The sequence below is a fragment of the Aptenodytes patagonicus genome, chromosome 7, assembly GCF_965638725.1.
Source record: "Aptenodytes patagonicus chromosome 7, bAptPat1.pri.cur, whole genome shotgun sequence".
NCBI lineage: Eukaryota > Metazoa > Chordata > Aves > Sphenisciformes > Spheniscidae > Aptenodytes > Aptenodytes patagonicus.
The window spans coordinates 67,993,160-68,012,878 of record NC_134955.1 but is presented as its reverse complement, the minus strand read 5'-3'; the positions used below and the strand labels follow the sequence as shown (position 1 = coordinate 68,012,878).

Below are 19,719 nucleotides of genomic sequence, written 5' to 3'. Positions count from 1 at the left end.
CCTTGAAAGTTCGTGTGGTTTTAGTTTTGTCAGAGCTGCCAGCGCATCCGTAGCAGAGCAGGGTGGCTGGATCACATTCCGCCTCCCTTCGCAGGGAAGCGCTGACAAGTCTGAGCTCAGCACACTGGCTGCATGCAGTAGGTTTCCTCGCTTCTCTTCTTAGAGAGCCTTTAATTATCCTAACACCCTCTTAGCTGTTCACCTACAAGCTCCCAAAGCATTAAGGGCTTGATCACCCTCCACACCCCTCCCTCCTCAACTCTTAGATTGATTTCATGAAACAAAACAAGTCACCACCAGATTTAGCAGCAGAGAGGTTGTCTTTGGTCAAACACTTTCAGGAAAAGAAAGAAAAAAGCTTGGTTTTGTAGCAGAAAACTGTAAAAAAAAAAGTGTGACAAAGTTTTGCAAAGGAGGAGAATTGGGGATGAACTACTATCTACTGTGAAGAACATGGAGGTCAACCTGCACCAGAGGGACAGCGGTTCCCATTTCAGTGGCAGCAATAAACTGGAAGCAAGACAAAAGTGTGTACCAAGAACATTTAATAATTCATTTTGCATGCACTTTGTTTTAAATCTTCTGCTCCTTGCCAATTTAGCCAATATCTAGAGAGCTGGTGAGGAATTATAGTATCAGGCTAGTTAACCATGCTGGGCTAAGTGCCTGTCTTATTTATACCCCTGCAACCTCATTTAAATTTTTAATGGGGTTACAGAGATTTAATGAGGCAGGTCTTAATCCATACAGTCAGGGTCCAAATAGCATTCCCAGTCAGAGCCTTGATTTCCAGCAAAAATACTCTTCACATCCAAAAAAAGAAGGCTCCTTGTACCGTGACACAGCTCAGAGGAAAAATGCAAGGAGAGTTTGAAGGGTTTTCTATAAAATTATGTAAAAGGCTACAGGTTCTGAAGTATTTTTTGAAAAAAGGCAACCACTGCCTTCACTTCTGAGGTATGACACGCAGCTTAGGTGACTGTACAAGAAGAACGAGAAGCAGGGGAAATAAGAGAGAATGGAGAAGAGGGATAGAAGAGCTCTTCTCACTGAAATTAGTTAAGCTACAGTTTCCTTGGAAGGGTAAACTTGAGTACACAGGTCAGCAAAGAGCAATAGGAACTGTTTAAACCCAAACAGGTATTAAAATATCACAAATACGTTAAGGCCAGAAAGTCTAAATCTTCATACTGGCACTGTTCTGGAACAGCCTTTAACACAGTAGCTGGAGCAAGTGCAGTGGAGCCCACAGCCAAGGTTCAGAGGGGAGGTGGCCCATGACTGCAAGACACTGGATTTGCAGATCCCCAAGGACAGTGCCAGCTGTGTTTCAGCATCATGGAGGGGATTCTCCACAGCCAAATGCTGCATTAGGTGGGAACACACCAGCTAACCAGGCAGAGTACTGGAAGCAGCAGTGTGCTGTCCTAGGCAGCAGACATCTGACACTGCCTTTCCAACCCCTGGATTACTCCTCCACCCTAGTGACCAGGGTCCTGCCAGCTGCCTGTTGAGAGCCAGCCTGATTAATCACGAACACTTCACATTCAAGAGCTACATGGTTAAGATCTCCTCCCTCTACAGCAGCTGAGTTTAAGTTGCCCATTTTCACAGAGCTATTGATTGTTCCCAACACATACAACAGAGCATCTTCTGCTTTTATAAAGCTCTAAGCACCCTCCACATCCAGCAGCCTACATGAAAGCTGAACTGTGTAAGCAGCTCACCCCCAGCAACAACAGCTTGAAGCAAGGCTAGATAACTGAACAGGAACCAGCCTTGGGGCTTACACACTGTTGCAGAGCAGTTTTGGATTTGGGGGGGTAAGGGGTACACATAAAATAGGACAGGCACATCAGAAACACCAATGCATAACACTTCTTAGTTCTCTTCAAAACACCTATGGAAGAGTAGCGAGAGCCAGATTATTTGTTCCTCCCTCCATCTCAAAAACCACCACAAGTAAACAGTCTAAATCCCAAATTAATGCTGAAATGGACCAAGCTGGAGCTTACCGAGTTGCAGGGAGCAGGTAGCATTGAGCTTAAACTGTTTTCCTGATGAGCTTGGATGCAGTAAGGGCAGTATGTGGGGGGTCTAATAGCTGAAGGGCTTCTATGGACTTGTGGGTTGAAACACAGGTACCTCAAGAAGCAGCTGTTACTGCTGCATCTGGGCAGCCTTGGAAGGTAACATGGCGACATCTGCCCTACACATCAGAAGAGGTTAATCTTAGCATGGTTTGATGAATGCTGAGACATCTTCCCATTCTCTATCCCATGTGCCTTGCTCCACAATCACCATCTCCAGCCATTTCAGCTGAGTTTTCGCTGTCCAGGCAGGGTGGTGGCAGACAAGAAAACCAAACCTTGAGTCTGCATTGACAGACACAGACCCACCCTCACCAACAGCCACAGGCAATGGTGCTATAAGCTGTTCACCCTGAACTGGCCTGCGACCCAGGCTGTGACAGGTGAGGCATCACTCATGGCAGCACAGTAGTTCTGTACTAACTGCTGGTTCAGGATTAGCATGTAAGGATGACGTGACCTTCAAGGTCCTCATAGGAAGTGCACTAACCCACCTTCTGCTTAGCCTCAGTGCATCCCTGGATCACATCCCGTATGGAACAGCGACAGGAGCTGCTTGAGGAACAGCCAAAAGGAGCCAACTACTGTTGTGCTCTGTCCACCAGGTTCCAGCTAAACACTGCAAGGATCTTGCAGAAGCGGGAACGTGGCAGGCTACCTGCCACTTTGGAAAGTTATATCTGCCAAACGCTGCCACGCTTAAGGAGCACAGCCATCTCTGCCAACACCTACCAATGGCAGATGCTACAGCAAAGGAATCTAGTCCAAAAGGAATGTGGTTTCCTTCAAAAGAGCCACTTTTCAAAAAGCATTGGGAGGTTTACACAGTGGTCCTATTAGGCAAGTTGAACTAGATTATATCCCTTTGGACTGTAGAAGCCCTACAGAGAAGGCTGCAGCATTTAGCTTGCTAGAGAGACATACAAATTCTGGGCACAGGAACAAAATATATAATTAAGTCTCCCAGACAAGTAAGCCTCATCCTCTGCTGTGTCCCACCCCCATATCCTATAATCCCTTTATAGGATTTCTCTGGCTAGGAAGGGCAAGTAGAACCAGTCTCACCACAGAGTCAAGGTAGGAGGATATTCTTTACCCAGCTAGTGTCTCCAGAGTCCACTAGAGAGGAGGATAAGCTCATCTAGAGACAATCAAAGCACCTCATGTTTGTCTGTGCAATTTGATTTTGAAAATGGTTTTGCATCCAAGCCAGGTAGGTGAATATACTGATGCAATTAACTGCAGGCAGTTTGGCACAGATGGTCCCCAAGAAACAGAGCTAGCTGAACAACAAGGGTTTATATTTAATGATGAGCCAGGCAAGTCAGCAAGCCCCACTGATGGCAGTGGAGACCAGCTGAGCTCACTCAGCTCCTTGCACTTCTTCCACCAGTGAGCAAGGCACAGCCTCCCTGCAAAGGGCCAGGATCCCTCATTAGGGACTCCAGCATATGCCTGCAACAGCAGCGATGTCTGACCTTGCATCCCCCAAGAGCTTGAGCACCCTGGGCTGGAGCTCAATGTAGCTTTATAGGAAAGCACTCCCAAAACATCTTGTATCTGGCACCATCTAGATATTCTCAGAGTAAGCACTAGGAACTGTAGTTTTGGGGGAACAGAAACCAAGCTTCCAAATGCCACTCCACCAGGAGGATGTGGTACCCCCTAATTGCCATTACACAGAGAAAAAGATACTAGAAAGCAGAGTTGCAGCTCAAACACTTTCTTTGTGCTTAACTGGGGCAGTAGCATCCCCAGGCAGAAAGCCTATCCCCAAGTGGCATTTGTCCCATTTTACAAGATGTGGATCGGTGGTCCCTAACACCAGGAAAAAAGTCTGGCTCACTGCACTAAGGTCTAGGTTGATCAGAAGAGATTTAGACCACAAAAGCTGTGCCGGTTGTCAAAACCACACAGCACACCAGAGAGCACCATGTCCCTTGGATGACAGGCACCTGCAGAGCCATACTCCAGAGCCAAGAAACCCACAGCCTTCTAGTTGAGTCATCATCATTTAGGAAAGCTGGTCCTAACTACAGCCCACATTTGCCCTTAGAGGAGCTCAGAGCATATTCAAGAGCAGAGAAAACGGGCCTGTGGTTGCATAAAAGAGCTCAGTAGGGACCCAAGAAAGTTGCAGCAGTCCTATGTCAGAGCAGAAAGATTTTTTTTAAATGCCTACACAGAAAGTCTCATTAAATAGGGAGAGACCAGTGCTCAGTTGAAACAGAAAACCCTCTTATCTTCCTGTGCAGAAAACCAGGCTTCTAAAGGAGACCCCAGAGGACTCAGAAACAGTTCAGCCTCCTGAATCATACTGCTCTTGCTAAGCAGAGACCTTATTTCCCAGCCTGAAAGATGAGGTTTCCCCACACATGCCCTTCTTCCCCTGCTGCCACTCTCCCATCATCAGCACCACATCCTTGCGTTGCCAGGTACATGCAAGATTCATCCTAGCAAGGTGTGAGGGCTGTAGCTGGAGGCCCAGAGAGCTCATGGCAGGCTTCAAAGCAAGCAGCAAACCAGACAGAGGGCAGGAGCTGCAGCACCTCGCACATGCAGTGGGGAGGGCTCCCAGCTTCTGCTGCCCTCTAAACTTAACATGAGTGAGAGTTATCGCTTCATGCAGAGAAAAGATGCTGATTAGCTGTTGTCTATGGCACCCCACCTCTAATCAGAAGAAAAATACCATCTGGCATGCCACCCCTGGAGGGCTGCCAACCTTTGCAGTAAAATATGAAGGCAAGAGAAGGTCAAGATAAAGGAAGGGGAGCAAAACAGGCAGAAAGATTAATCCCTGCCAGGTGGTATCAGTCCAGACACTGGAGTGCAAAACTAGATGGATGAGCAAGCAGAGAAGAGTTTGAGTAGAAGAAAGAGCAAGAAGCAGAAGTGAAACAGTTCTCTGCAGGAAAATTATGGATGAGCTGAAGAGATATCAGATCTGAGCTGCAGACCAACTCCAGAGTAGGATCCGCTTCACCTAAACCTCCCAATGGGTGTTTGCCCAGGCAGAATTTGCATCACTGGGTTTTAGCTGTCTGAAGCTAGTTGGGGAGCAGAGACTCCAAGACTGGCAGTGGGCAAAAGCAGTTTAAGAGAAGGGAGCCCAGGGGGTGAGGCAAGGCTGGAGGAGCCAGTGATGAGAGAACAGCTTAGCAGGCAGCATTGAGTTGGAAGACTATCTCAAAGGGGATGCATCCTTTGCCTCTCCCAGCAGAGTCACATAGGGAGTGTAAATAGGGCATCACTTGTCCTGGCAAGGGTGGACACAGGTGGACACCGTGGTAGCCATCTCATGCTGAACAGCCCGCCTCACCATGTGGTGAGGATTTCCGCAGTAGGGTAGAAAAGGCTCTCCAGCTGTCTGAACATGTTCCCATGAGTGTTACCTGGTACAGAGGCTCTGCAATCAATGCACACACCAGCAGTTACAAGTGCACAGAGCCAGACTCTACTGCAACAGCAATACCACCGCTGCTCCCTCTCCAAGGGAAAACCCCATCACTCCCACCACAGCCACCTGAATTTCAAGCATCCTCCATGACACTGTTCACTGCTTGTTTCTGTACCTCCTGGAAGGGGACAGGTTGGCCAACAACTTTATTAGCAACAATAACATATGCACATAGCTGCATGCCAAACAGACAAATTGGGGAGCTCAGTGTCAAGGCAAGTGTGGCACTCCGCATGAAGCTGCCCGCCTCTTAGCCTTGGGATCAGTGGTACCTTCTGACTCCAGGCGGTCCAGCCCATAGGTCACAGCTGTACTCATCTTCCTCACAGATGGAAGAGCTGTCCTCCTGACAGAAGATGCCATTGATGCCGGAGTTACCAGGACCATGGTTCTGCTGGATGGCTCCTCTGTCTGTTCAGACTGGGTAGCAGACAACCCGCCAGGAGCTGGCACAGCCTTCTCACTGGTGACCAGGACCACATCTGCGAGATCTACAGAAGACAAAGAGCAGCAGTTTGGCACAAAAATATTTAAGACCCCACCATTTAAGAACAAACTCCTTAATGAAAACTTAACTCAGAGTGGAAGAAGTTATTAAACTCTTGCTTCTTTCGAGATGTGAAAGTGACTCTGCTGTAATGAAAGCTTCTCCTCCATCACAGGAGGTTCCCCTTAATGAGAACTCAGCTAGGTTTTACTTCCATTACTTTGAGGACTGCTAGTCACCACCCCGTACCAAGATCAGAGCACTGAGAGACTGGCTGAGATCTGAACCAAGTGCCAGATCTAATTGTTTATTGCAAAGATAAAAATTAGTTGAATTTATAACTAAATCCCAGAAGCAAATTAGTGGAAATGGCCAGAAGAGCCTTCTCTCCCCTACAAAGGGACCTTGATTTAAGAGATACAATGCAAATTTTTTTTTATGCCCTGCAATATAAGAATTACCAGAAAAGCTGCCCAGCAGCAGTTTCATTACAGTGGTACCTACTACTACAGAAATACACTCAACCTCAAAGTCAGCTTTGTGCTAAGGGAACCCTTGCTACACTCCTGTCAAGACGACAGGCTCCTACATGTACCTGCCAAGGTGACATTGAACCAGTAGGCAGCAGCTGGATGAACATGACTGCTTTAAGCATTTCTGTATGAGCTACACCAACCCAAGAAGCAAGAACTCACCATTCCTCAATGGAAGCGAGTATCAATGCATGCTTCCACACCCAAGGGATTGCCAGAGGGTCACACACACCACACAATCCCCCCCACCTTACACTGCTCCCACGTGACCCCAATGAAACTTTTTTGGTCCTTCGCACTGAGCATCAGCAATCTGTGACTGCCTTTGGCTCCAGTAGTAAGAGCTCTCCCTCCATAAACAGGAACTAGCTTAGATGTCTAAGGCTAAAAGTCAACTTGCTAGCAAGGATGGATGTGGGGGTTTTGTTTGTTTTGGGGTGGTTTGTTTTTTTTTAAATCTCTACTCCACTGTTATTTGGGGCAAAAAACATATGCTGGCATATTTTGTCACGGTGGTTCTAGTAGCACGGGCAGAAAGCAGTGGCAGCCCAGGGCTAGAGGCAGCCTGCAGAAGGCTAGAAAAAAAGTCACTTAGAATATGGATGCTGCGTGTTGAGACTTCAGTGTCCAAGCACTGATATTGTTTCAGATGTACTATCTCATCTTGTGTGGAAGTGAACCCACAGTCCTTGAAGGAGAACCCTACCTTCTACATCTGGAGCATTCACCACAGAGGAAGTACCAGTTGCCTCCAGCATGTGGGTGGCACTGGGAGCCGTCGGCATCTGGGTGTCCTCCCCACTGTTTTCCTGCAGAAGGTTTACAGCTCCTGTTCCCTGAGTAGCACCAGGCACCAGCGTCACAACCGACAAAGCAACATCAGCCTCCTGGGCAACTGTTGTCACCTCCTGAGTAACACCTACAGCAAGAACATGCGTCAGTACCAACTCACAGGACAGCTGACAACAACAGAGCAGACGTTTGAAGTAATGCAACTCCACGCATTAACATTTCCAGAGCCACAGTGCGAGCAGCAGGTCTGGCCAAGTATCATCAGGGCAGTGCGGCATAAAGACAGACGTGAGAATGTGCATAACAGCAATGAAAGCAGCAGGATCAGTCCTTGTTTTCTTAATTGTCCCTTAGGAAAGAGTGGGCCCACAGGAGAGCAACACCATTGGAGCACAGCACTGCAGGCCTGTGGTGTGAAATACCATTCAAAGCAAGCGATGCTGCCAGAGCAGTGCTTTTAGTGACCAGCTCTCATGGCTACGAGACTTCAGCTTTGTAGAAGACTTTATTTTTGTTGCACAAGTCTTATTGATAGTGTTGTTTCCCCAACATCTGGGAAACAGTAGAGAGGGAACCTGCTGACAAGTCAAGTACTTATAAATTAATCTAGAAATTAATCAGTCAGGTTTTAGCACCAACATGCAATTAGCTTTCCTTCTTTTACAGCAAAAGCTAGATCTTTTGGATGCAGTGAGGGGAAGTCATCCTTTTGCCCCTGCAGCCTAAGGGAGAAGATTAAAGATGCCCAGCAATTAAAACAAAGTCCTAAACCCCAGCTCATGTTCCTCAGTGGGCAGTGACAAGTTCCTAGGCTAAAACCCAACTAGAACTTTCCCCCCACATTTCTACCAGTTTTTTTTTTTTTTAACTACTGAGTGGAAACATTGTCAGCAGGCTGGAGGTGCCATCTCTGCAGGTAAGTACAGTACCGGGTGACACCGTCAGCCTGTGGCAGGCTGTCCAGGGGGAAGATTTCTGCCTGCTGGTAACAGAGCTGGCACAAACACTGGACAGTCAGAGCCCGGCCACAGCTTCGCTCTAGGCTGGGGGGACAACACCAGGAGCTTTTGTTACAAAGGACAAACAGAGCTCTGGACAGATCTTTTGATCTGAGCATCCTTGTAAAGTCACAGAAGATGTCAGTTACTTACAGGCTACCGGGACAGATCACCTATTCCTGGATTTAGGAAGCATTTACAGCCATCCATTGTCTCTGCATCTTCTGCACTGACTGCAAGTGTCCATAGCTAGCAGCTGAGAGCCAGGTGATCCCAGATGCTAATTAATTTAATCCCCCAGGAATTATTCCCCCCTCCATTTTGCACTAGCTCACTCTGAAGCTCTGCAAGGACCACCTTTGGGTCCTTGCACTTGCCATATCAAAGGGACATTTGGGGAGCGTTATCCTCCTTGAAATAAAGTGTTTAACCAGTGGGTCAGAGGCTGGGCTCCCTCCATAGTCACAGGAGAGGCATACCAGAGGGTTACTCAAAGCAGATTTACCTATCTCTGCTCAAGGCAAGCTGCCTACAACCAGACTACAGCTGTCCCCCTCAACCGCTATGCGAGCACCAAAACTGAAGGCCCTGCTTTGGTTAATACACCACACACGCAGAGTGCTAACAAAGCAAGGTTTTTTAACTGGCACCAAGTCTCTGCTGATGAGACTCCAACTCTCTACAGACACCTCCATGCTCAAGTACACCCTTCAACCCCAGGCTCAGCTGCCACAGCCTTTCCAGTCTCAGCTTTCCTGTTTGCTGCTACAGCCACCCTCTCCCAGCTTGAGGAGCAGAAGAGGCAGCTCAATACAGTTGCTTCACATAACAGTCAGGACAGGATACCGCCCAACAGATTGTGCCTACCTCTACACAGGGACATCATATATAGGAACAGCCAAGGCTAGGTAGTACTTTATAGATGTGAATTACCTCTTTAGGCTGTTACCCCTCCACAGAGGTCCACAGCCTTTCCTGGGGGGGCGGGGGGGGGGGGCAAGAGGTGTCCTACCTCTATTGCAGGTATCAAGATCACACCTTTCTCCACTTTATCTCCCTGAAAGGAAGCACAGATTCCCAAGAGCATCCCTCCTAAACCTACACTTACAGGCAAGCGTCTGTAACAGGCAAGTTTTTACCTTTCCATGAGCTTTCCAGAGTAGAAGAGAGGTCAGACTGTGTACCTGTCACCACAGCAGCCTCCAGCTGTGATGGCAGGATGCTTTTCTCCTCCTCTGCTGTGACTGCATTTATGTTTTCCAGAGAGTTGAGATCAGCCATGTCCACGCCCGTCAGGTTCACAGTGTGGACAGCATCACTGCTGCCTGTAGAAGCTGCCGGCAACTCCTCCCCTTGCACCGGCGCTGTGCAGTTGGTCTCCTTGGCAAGCTCAGGAGTTGGTGGAGAGGACGCTGGGGATGGCGGCACTCTTGTTGCATCCTCTTCCTCCCCCACACCTCCCCATGGGGTCTGGGATGGTTCTGTTGCCTCCAGGTCCTCTGTCACCTCCTCATGAGACATGCTTCCCCCTTGACTTATGTCCCCCAGTTTCGTGTCATCCCAGTCAGGTGGCACAGTGTCCATTGGGTGGATGCTGACAGTGCCAGCTGTAGCAGGCAGCTTTCCTCGCCTGACACCCGTCCCTGCTTCCAGGTGGAGGGAGGCCTCAGTCACCACAAGGGGACGTTTTGCAGCCACAGATGCTCGCACAGCCAGGGACTTCAGAGGGCTCCCTGTGCGGGCTCTTGGCATTCCCACCTCGGAGGTCATGCCATGAGCCTGGGGAGTCGGGATGACAGGGTGGTCGCTTGCTATTTTCCAGCTGGGAGAGCTGGGGTACAGTGTGGACTGGGGCACAACTGAGGGGTGTGAGTTGCTCTCTGTCGCCTCCTCCTCCTCCACAGCTGTCCCAGAAAGGGCATTTGCTGAGAGGCCAGCAGAGTTGTACTCTACTTCAACACCACCCTCTGTGGTGGTCTCGCTAATGGGGCCACCAACAGACTCCTCCTGGACAGCAGGGCTCAGCGTGGTCACAGCTGTGGTCAGCATGGCCTTGAATGAATCATTCTCATCCAGCTCTGACTTTGTGGGACCCAGCTCCTCCTCATCTGTGGCAGCCACTGCCACAGCAGAGGTGTGAGCACCCAGGCCCTGGCTGCCTGGGATAACATGGCTCGGGCTTACAGGCAGCATTTCTCTTTCTGCAGTGAAAGCTTCATTTAAGGGCATCCCAGATGGCTTTGCTGACACTCCACATGGCTCTTCAGAGACAGTCTGCTCAGAAGGGCCCAGGTTATTTTTCAAGTTCAACATGCTTGTCCTTTCATCTTCTACCCCATTCCCTGCCCAGGGGCCATGCTGGACCTTTGTCATGTCCCTCTCCTCCAGTGGCTGAGATGCAAGGCATGGTGGACTGGAGGACAAGAGCAGGATGCTGCAGGTGACCACACAGATGTTAAATCCTATTGATCTACTCATAGCTGAGATGTGCCCAGAAGCCTGCAAGGCTGACAAGTCCAGAGTGAAAGACCTAGAAAGGGAAAAAGGAACCAAGATTACACATACCCATAACCACCTATTGACCCAGGGACTTAAATAACCGGGTGACAAGTTCCAAGCATGCTAGTCTATGGCCAGTTCTGAGCAGATCCCTCCTACACATCCCAAGCAATGGATCCCTCCATCTGTTTTACTGTTCCTAGCCTACCCAATCTGAAGTCTCACGCCAGACAAAAAACAAATCTTGATCTGAAGCCCAAGACAGACCTTGCCAAGCTCTCACCCCAGTGGTAGGGTGCTATGCTCTACCCAGCAGGCATCAGACTTGCAGGCATATGATGAGGATCAACCTGTTTGTCCTTTACGAAGTCCAGGACCAATGCTTGTCAGGGCCAGACTGAAGTCTCAGGCCTGTTATGGCAAGCCCTGTTCGGTGCATTGGCACAGAAGGAAACCAAGGAACTTGCACAGAGAACAAGGTGGGTCTATAGGGCACAACACAGGACCAGAGCCCAAAGAGGAGGCTTTAGGGCTGCATTAGTGTCACGTCCTGTATGAGCTCCTTGACCCCACAGAGAAAGGCTACAGCCCAGACAGCAGCACTGCTGCATTAGCACAGTGTTTACGCTGCACTGCACCATAGAGGCACTTCCAGAAAGTTATGTGTATAATCATTGTGTGCTTCAAGAGTTTCCAAGAGAGCACTGAACCAGTAGCCCAGCAGTGATACAGCCAGCTGACACCCTGCTCTTGGCAGGCTCTGTTGCCTCCAGTAACACAGCACAGGCTGCCGGACAGATGGAGGACCTCGCAGCAGCAGCAGCTGCCTGCTCCCAGCCACCTTCCTCAGGGCAAGTGCCTCTCAGTCCTGGGCTTGCTGCACCATAGTTCAACAGCAGAAGACCGTCCCACCCAAGGCCCCACTCATGACATGTAGGACAGCTGGTCACACAAGTCACACACAGAGCAAACAGCCCTCCATCACACAGCAGATCTGGTAAGGTCCTCTTCCCAGTTCCAGGAGGCAGCTTGTCAGTGGCACAGTCAAGCCCTACTGGAAGGAGCCTCCAACCATCAACAGCTTCACTTGCTTTAGCTGGTATGTTCTCAGTTTCACAAGTGAACTGCTCTTACCTTCGAGCTGCAGGACTAACGAATATTAGTAAGGAAAGAGGTTGGGGTTGTCAGAACCACCCCTCAGCCTTCCAAAGAAGAGCACAGATCACCCTCCGCAGTCTCGCTCATGAGCGCCAGGATGAGTCTCCCAGCTTGCTAGACTCCTCATTTCCCCACCCAAACAGCACGTAGATAAATATTACTTGCATTTGTACACACACAGTGCAGCAGCAAGCCGCCTAGCACTGCTTTGTTAAACAATAGTGTATCACTCTTCCATGTCTTCTCATGCACCCATGTGATGCTGTGCAAGAGGTAACTGCTGCTGTGGGGAGAGGGATCTCGGTAACACCACATTTGTGCTAGTTCATCTACCTCAAAGGCCCTCTGTGTCCTGCTGCTCATGTACATTTGTCTCCTTTTGGAAAGGGTTATTGTACATGTCCAGTCAGCTAAACACAAGCAAGACATCAGAAAGCTTATGTTATATCTGGTCTGGTCACACACAGCTATGTGTATTTCCATTGTAAAACATCCCTCTTATTCCACACAGGAGAAAGACTTCTCTAGCCAAAGACCCTTACGGTCTGCAGTACTGTCTGTCGCAGAGAAGACAACCTCAGCATTACCAGCTGAGAGACACAGGTCAGAGTCAACTACTGCAGGCTCCATTATCTGGTTGAGCCTTCAGGGCACACCGAGTCACTTTTTCCACTCTCCCTGCAGCCCTGGCCCTCAGCAGTTTGAGCTGCTGGAATAATTCCCTGTCACAGGCCACACACATGCAGCAGGTGCTCAGGGACAAACAGAAGTCACAAGAAGCTGTTCACCAGCAACAGCATAGATACCTTCCACTTTATTTTTAGCATCTCCTTTCTCTGGAGGACGGGTGGCCACCCATCTATCTCCTCTACCCTCCCTGCCAAAAAAAATAGTTGAAAACCAACAGTATTCAGCTATTCTTCCAGGCTAATCCTTTATGCACTTGTGTAATTAAAAAGCACTAGGAGTATATTATGAAAGTTAAATTGATAGTGCCCAATGACATGCATCTGCCTTGCCATGCTGATAATATAAATTATGTTCACCTCACACCCCCTTTAGCAAGGGCCAGTTAAGATCAGACATACTGAAACATCAAGAGTTTGTTGTTGGTTTTTTTTTTAAAAGAACAGTTTGGATCCAAATACAGTTTCTCTAGAAGTCAGGAGTCTTTTTAGGCTATGTAAGTAGTTTTAGCAGTGGTTAAACCTAAACAGAACTCCAGCTGCACTTGAAAGACAGCCATAGCATTTCTGTTGCAGTCATATGTACATGTGTATATACATTTGTAGGTTTCTAGCTCTAGTTTCTCAAACAGCCTAAGACATTCAGGAGGTGGTTAGCAGAAGTACCAAGACATTAATCTCTTCCCAACAAGTTTACTCCATCTTTACTAGGATCAGGAGTGTCAGTGAATAAGAGGGAAAGCTGCTCCCTAAAAGGCTGGCTTTTAGAAATCCATTAATTAAAACATTAAAAAAGCAGTAAGAGCCTTTCCTCCTTCTGGCTAGTAGATAATCTGAGCAGTCAGTACTAGCCTGATACAAGAGTTCCTGTGGTACTTTAAGCAGCCTCATACTGTTTCCCCCAGTCTGAAAAGCACTGTTGGCCACGGTCCTACATTTGTAAAGGGTGAAAATAAAGTTGGAGAGTTATTTGCTCAGGAAATCCACAACAGCTAGATCTAAGCTAACCTAGACCTCTACATTCAATGAAGACTGGAGGTAGCAGCATGGAGCTTGCTGCAGGATAATGGCACAAGTTCAGGCTTCAAAGAAGATTAATCAGAGCTTAAGATCTATTTAGCTTTAGGAAGAGGCTGGATTAGACAGTGTATGAACAGCAGTGACCTGGCTATCTTCTTAAGCAGAGTTTGACACCTTGCTGTAGCACTTCCACTCAATGCAAAAGCGATCCAGGTTTTAGCAGGTAGCTGGCTGCAAAGCAGTTTGTTACTCAAGCTGCATTGGGCTATACATTTAATCCTCCCATCTGGCTATTTTTACAGTTAGTCTGCTCTACAGCCTTAGCCAAGCAATAAAAGCAAGCTGGAACATGCTGCTCTGACCAAGCACCTCCTCTGTAGTAAGCTTAAGCTTTTTCATTACTAGCTTGAAGCTGTAGAGTAACTCAGTATTTCATGCCGCAGGAATTCCTTGTCCCCAGATTTCACCTGGCATTCTCCGAGCTGAAGCCCTGGAGGACAGCTGCCAAGCGCTGGCCAGGCTCTCAGTGGAAAACTAATCCTTGCTTCAAATAGGAAGCGCACACAGAGGGCAAGAGACAACACCAGCTACTTCCCCTGCACTTAATAACAACAAGTCCCAAGAGATGCAGTTCCCCTAGCTGCAAAGGCAGTGCAACCGCAGACAGCCAAGGAGCTTTACCTTTAGCATGGAAAAAGAAAATAAGTTTTAACACCTGGTAGGCTGGAAAGAAGCACAAAGGACTGCTAGGCTAAAAACAGGTGCCAAAACCAGGCATCTCCAGAAGCTGCCCATCAGAATAAGAACCATCTACTACAGTGGGCAAGTCACCAAGCTGAGGGACAATAAAGGCAAATCGGTCACCAGCTGAAGCGGTCCTGCAGACTCAGTTGGATCTCTCTGAACCAGGCTGCTTCCTTGCTCCGTACAGTTAGCACTAGCAATTAAACCATTAACCCCCTCTGTGAATTTGAGAGACCTGTTTGAAGAGTCAGCTGTCAGGAAGTCTGATGAAAGGAACCCCAGAAGGAACCCCATCCTGTTATGGTCACTCCAACAGGGCAGGCTTGAAGGGGACAAGCACAGAGCAGACCAGGTTTCTGTCATTCAATAGCTGCTCCTTAGGTGGACCAGCACTGCAGACACATGCTGCAAAGGATGCAACTCTCCCCTCTGTCCCAGTTGTATGCAGCTGCTCCCTAGGATGGCTTTTTAGAGTTTCACCTAGCCAGTTTACTTAGAGAAAACTCCCAAGAAAACCCTTTGCTGTTATTTTCTGTCTTTGGCAAGTCCTGGCTGTGTTTTTCCTGAACTGTTGGAACAGCGAGAAAAAAGGCATTGAGCTTTTAACTCACTTCAATTAATAGCCCTGTTCTAACAATCCCTCTCCCACACAGAGAGGATACTTGTACTCCAAAGCTGAAGTGGCTGCATGCATCATATAGCAGAGAGCACAGGAGATTAGCAGGTCAGCTTCAGACAAATCACTGTCTAGCCTTTGCAGAATACAGCTTTTTGCACCTCCAAATACAAGCTTGATTATGCCAGCTTTGACTGGCTGAACAGTCCTGGATGTGCTCGGCTTCGCAATTCATCTACTGATTTGATAAGGGAAATGGACAAAAACGCTGCAAATCTTTTAATGTGAAGATTCAGCCAAAACATACAAGTCAAGCAACTGCCAGCAATCAAATGCTGTGTTACCGGAGTGCTAACGTATGCTATCCAAGCCTTATTTACTCGTGCTGAATACAAAAGCCAGCAGATAATACACTGCAGAGCTCCAACTCCTACTTTTGCAGACAAGCTGAGAAAAATGCCTTCATTTTGTCTTACATTATATCCTTGCCCAGTTCAATCAAGTGGATTGTAGAGCTGATGCTCTTACGGCACATAGTTCAGATAAACAGACCTTAACTGCTTAAGCCACTTCCAACAGCTCACAGCAAAATCCCAACAGTGACAGGACTCCACACCAGCTACCAACACAGCCCAAGCCGGATGAGCAAAACTGTGTAGACACAACCACGCATCAGAGGGGCACATCTTCCTCTACCTTTGAGGATGGAGCCTTACAAGCAAACAAATGAGATATTAATATTCTATAAGGACAGCCTCCTACCCGTCCTAGTGAGGCATCTTAATACATAATACATCGCCTCCACTTCCAGCATTGGTGTTCCAGCAGTAGTTCTTTGAGAAGGGAGAGACATGACATGTTTTAGGCATTATTCCCCCAACCGCTAAGCGATCACTTGCTTTGTTCAGAACAGCAGACCACCTATGGAAATCCCTCCTCAGATTTGCAAGTAAAAGCCGCATAGTTCTTCACGGCTTCTGACCCGTGCCAGATTCCCAGCACCACAGAAGTCAGAGGTCTACCAAATTCCTGAGGGATTAAAAAGATTGGGGGGGGGGGTGGGGTAAGAATGAGGCCAAAGGGTGTAGCAGTTTTCAAACACCAGAAGGATGGAAATGCTCCTCTCCAGACTCACTGGGAGCAGACCGGTAGCGTTCACATTCCAATCGGCAAGCAACACTCAGAAATTTCAGCGCCTCGCCTAACGCAGACAGCAACACCGCGCAGTAGATCTCCTGGAGGATCATGAGTCTCTGCAGGTGAAGGTTTAAGATCAGATTAAATACACCTTGTCAGGCCCTTTTAGCTTGGGTAGAAGCTGCTTGCTGGCAAGGGAATGGGATTAGGGGTGGCCCAAGGCTTGATTACACCCAGCGCGCCTGCTTGTGGGGTACAGATCCATCCCCCTGCCCTCCTTAGCCATATTTACAGGGGAGCTTAAAGACCCAGAAGTGCACCCTTCCCCTACAGCCGCCCACCACGCCAACGGATCAAGTGCAAACAACCACCCGGGGATTTCTCCAGCCCAGGCCCGCAGCAGGACAGAGGGACGGCGGTGGTCACCGCTCCCCCCCCCACCCCAACGCCGAGAGAAGAACCCACCCACCCCACCCCCCCCCAAGATTTTCCGAGGGGCCACCCTCATTCCCGCGGGACGGCGTATCCCGCTTACCCCCCCCCCCCCCCCGGGGTCTCCAATCCCCCGGGGCTGCGGGGAACCAGCCCGCTCGCCGGGAACAAAGAACCGCGCCGAGGATGCGCTGCCCCGCGGGCAGCCAAGCATCGTTACCCCCCCCCCCCCCCCCCATTTAATAAATACAATGAAGAAACACGGGGAAAATTCGGCTCGGGGGGAGGGGGGGTGGTGGTGGTGGGGGGTGGTGTCGGTCGCTCACCTGCCTCCCGCCGCCTCCGCCCGGTACCTCGGCGGCGCGCCGTGCTCGCCCCCAGCGCCCCGCGGCCGCACGGGCGGAGCGGGCCGGCCCCCGACACCGCCCCGGCGGGGCGGTGTCGGGGGCCGGCCCGCTCCGCCCGTGCGGCCGCTCCCGCCTCGCCACGGTGGGTTTGGTACCCAACGCCACCCGCATCCCTTGGGCAGAGGTGACCCGCAGCCGGGTTTTTGTGTTGGTTTCCCCCCCCCCCCCCCATTTTCTCCTTCTCCGAAAGGAAGTTTCGGCACCCGACTCTTCCTCGCAAGCCGGGATCGGGGTCTAACCCAACAGGCTCCCTCTCTTTGCTTCTTACGAGATGCAGAAGCAAGGCCTACAGCACCCTTAGAAGTCTTCCAGCTGTGACAGACGCTCCTCCAGTATTTTTGGCTGTAGAGGTCACCTTCCCCCCCAACGCTCTCTCTGCAAAGGAGGAGGACTTCTTAAATAGCATCCCACACACATATCAGGAGAGCTTACTTCAGTTTCTTTTCTTTAAGCACCTGTTTGGCCAGGGAGAAAGAAAAGCAAACAGTTTTGCTCCTGTTTTCCTTCTCCCACTGTTTTTTTTCCACCGGGAACCCCACAGCTAGTCTAACAGAAAACCTTTACACCATCAGACCCTGGAGCACGTATCAACTCATTTCACCAAATAGCAGCTCAGAAGCCCATACCTTGCCTCCAAAACCAAGAGAAGAGACCAGCTTATCGTCCTCTCTCTCCCCCCCTCCAGCCTGGTGTCAGGGGCACCACAAGGTCTCAGCTGCCCACACAGGGTTTTATACCCCGCCTTGGGCAATGACTCATTCAGAGCGGTGCTGCAGCAGGTGCAAAGCGTTCACGGTGGGCAGGGACAGGTGAGAAGAGGCCAAAGATCATGCTCTTTCAAAGGAGGAAAAGGCTGGGGCAGAGAGATTTGGGGGGGGGAATTGCTAGGAGGGAATAGAGGAATGATACAGGAGAGGGAGAGGAGAGTCAAAATCTTGACTTTGCTATGAATGTGCTCTACCGCATGAAGCAAGTCGGTGAATCCCTCTGTACTTCCAGTTATAATAAACTATAAAATGAGGCTCCTTCCCCCCCACACACACACACACATAAGAGAGTAAGATTTACCCTGCTCATACCTGTCAAACACTGGGCTCTGTAAATAAACAACATCTATTTGACAGGACAAGAGGTAATGGCTTTAAACTAAAAAAGGATCCAGATTAGATCTAAGGAAGAAATTTTTTATGCTGAGGGTGGTGAAGCCCTGGCCCAGGTTGCCCAGAGAGGTGGTAGATGCCCCATCCCTGGAAACATTCCAGGTCAGGTTGGACGGGGCTCTGAGCAACCTGATCTAGTTGAAGATGTCCCTGCCCACGGCAGGGGGGTTGGACTGGATTACCTTGAGAGGTCCCTTCCAACCCAAACCATTCTATGATTCTATGAACATAAAAGAACTGACTGAGGAAAACTGAGATATTCCTCATCAAGAAATTGTTCTTTTTTTGGGTTTTTTTTTTCTGTTTGTTGTGCTACTGGAAATAACGTTTATATCAGCGGCTTGTTCTCTTTGCTAGACTCACCCCAATGTTTTACCTATCTAATTTTAGAGAAACAGAGTGTTTTCTACTGGATTTCAACCAACTGGAACCAACCCAATTCATTTTGGTAGCACTCTGCATCCAATATTAAAACTTTTAAAAGACTGATTTGTTGTAGGTCAGGGCAATTTCTTTCAGGGTAATATTGCTAATCTCTGCATAAGTTGAAAATAAAGTGTAAAAATGCCTGTATCAGCAATAAAGAGTCATTGGCAAAAGACATCAGAAAGAACTTCAGAGTTAGGCTTGGAGGAGCAAACAGTCAGACAAAACGAGGGGAATAGTCCCTCTGGCTTTGCGTCTATGAATTGTAAAATCTGGGAAATTATTCATGAATCAATATGTCTAGTGCTGCAACATCTTTTTTAAAAAAAAATACAAATATGTGAAAAGAAAGGATGTTTACTCTCTCCTGTAAGGGAGACAGAGCCGGGGGGGGGGGGGGGGGGGGGGGAAGAGATAAGAGCTGCATTTTTGTGGCCATTTTAAACACCATTAACTCCCAGATTAGGGACCCAAAACTCCCCACAGGTTCATCTTCTGTTCTGCCCGTTTCATCTTGGCCGAGGGCTCTGACTGAGAAGAGGGGATGGCTCAGCCGTGGAGGAGGTGCCACCTCTGAAGCTAATGGTATAGCCAGATTTTACAGCAAACCGAGATCAAGGAGGGCTTATTTTCCAATGCAGCGCTGCACGCTGTGGCGGGTCAGGGATTGATTCCCAAGCCGCTCAGTCATCCGTGTGCGGGGAGAGGGGCAGGACAACCCCCCTGGCCAGAAATCGGAGCTGTCGGCGATGAGCCCACCAGGCTCGAGCCGGAGGCTTGGTTTCAGTGGCCACAAAATTCACTCCTAACATTTGACCTGGGATCAGAATGAGGGGTATTGCTTTCAACCCCTTTTCTATCTAACCTTTAAAATTATCAGGAAAGTTATTTAAAATGTAAAGCATGTGTAACTGATGCTCTACTGTTCTCTAAGGCATGCAGAGCACTTAATAGATTGGAGAGGTTTTCACTTCCCCCTTGTCATTGACTGACTCTGAACCCAGATTGGCAGTGCATACGCTCAAGGTTAAATATTTCACTGATCATCACTGTAACCAAAATAGCCGGTTATCTGTG

General features: G+C 48.9%; 1 protein-coding gene across 3 annotated transcripts in view; it reads right to left on the bottom strand.

Annotated features, from left to right (window-relative positions):
• The window catches only part of ARMH4 (armadillo like helical domain containing 4), a 78,191-nt gene extending 61,167 nt beyond the window's left edge, over positions 1–17,024 (bottom strand). For 2 of the 3 annotated variants that reach the window (XM_076345684.1, XM_076345685.1), the window contains exons 1-4: positions 16,976–17,020; positions 9,497–10,887; positions 7,274–7,486; positions 5,820–6,038 (exon numbers count right to left, since the gene is read on the bottom strand). In XM_076345684.1, coding sequence (XP_076201799.1) covers positions 5,820–6,038; positions 7,274–7,486; positions 9,497–10,835 — 1,771 coding nt within the window. In that variant the 5' untranslated portion in view covers positions 10,836–10,887; positions 16,976–17,020. Of the gene's footprint in view, positions 1–5,819; positions 6,039–7,273; positions 7,487–9,496; positions 10,888–16,975 lie in introns of all 3 variants that reach the window. The other variant, XM_076345686.1, reaches the window with a different exon arrangement.
• Positions 17,025–19,719: the final 2,695 nt, after the last annotated feature.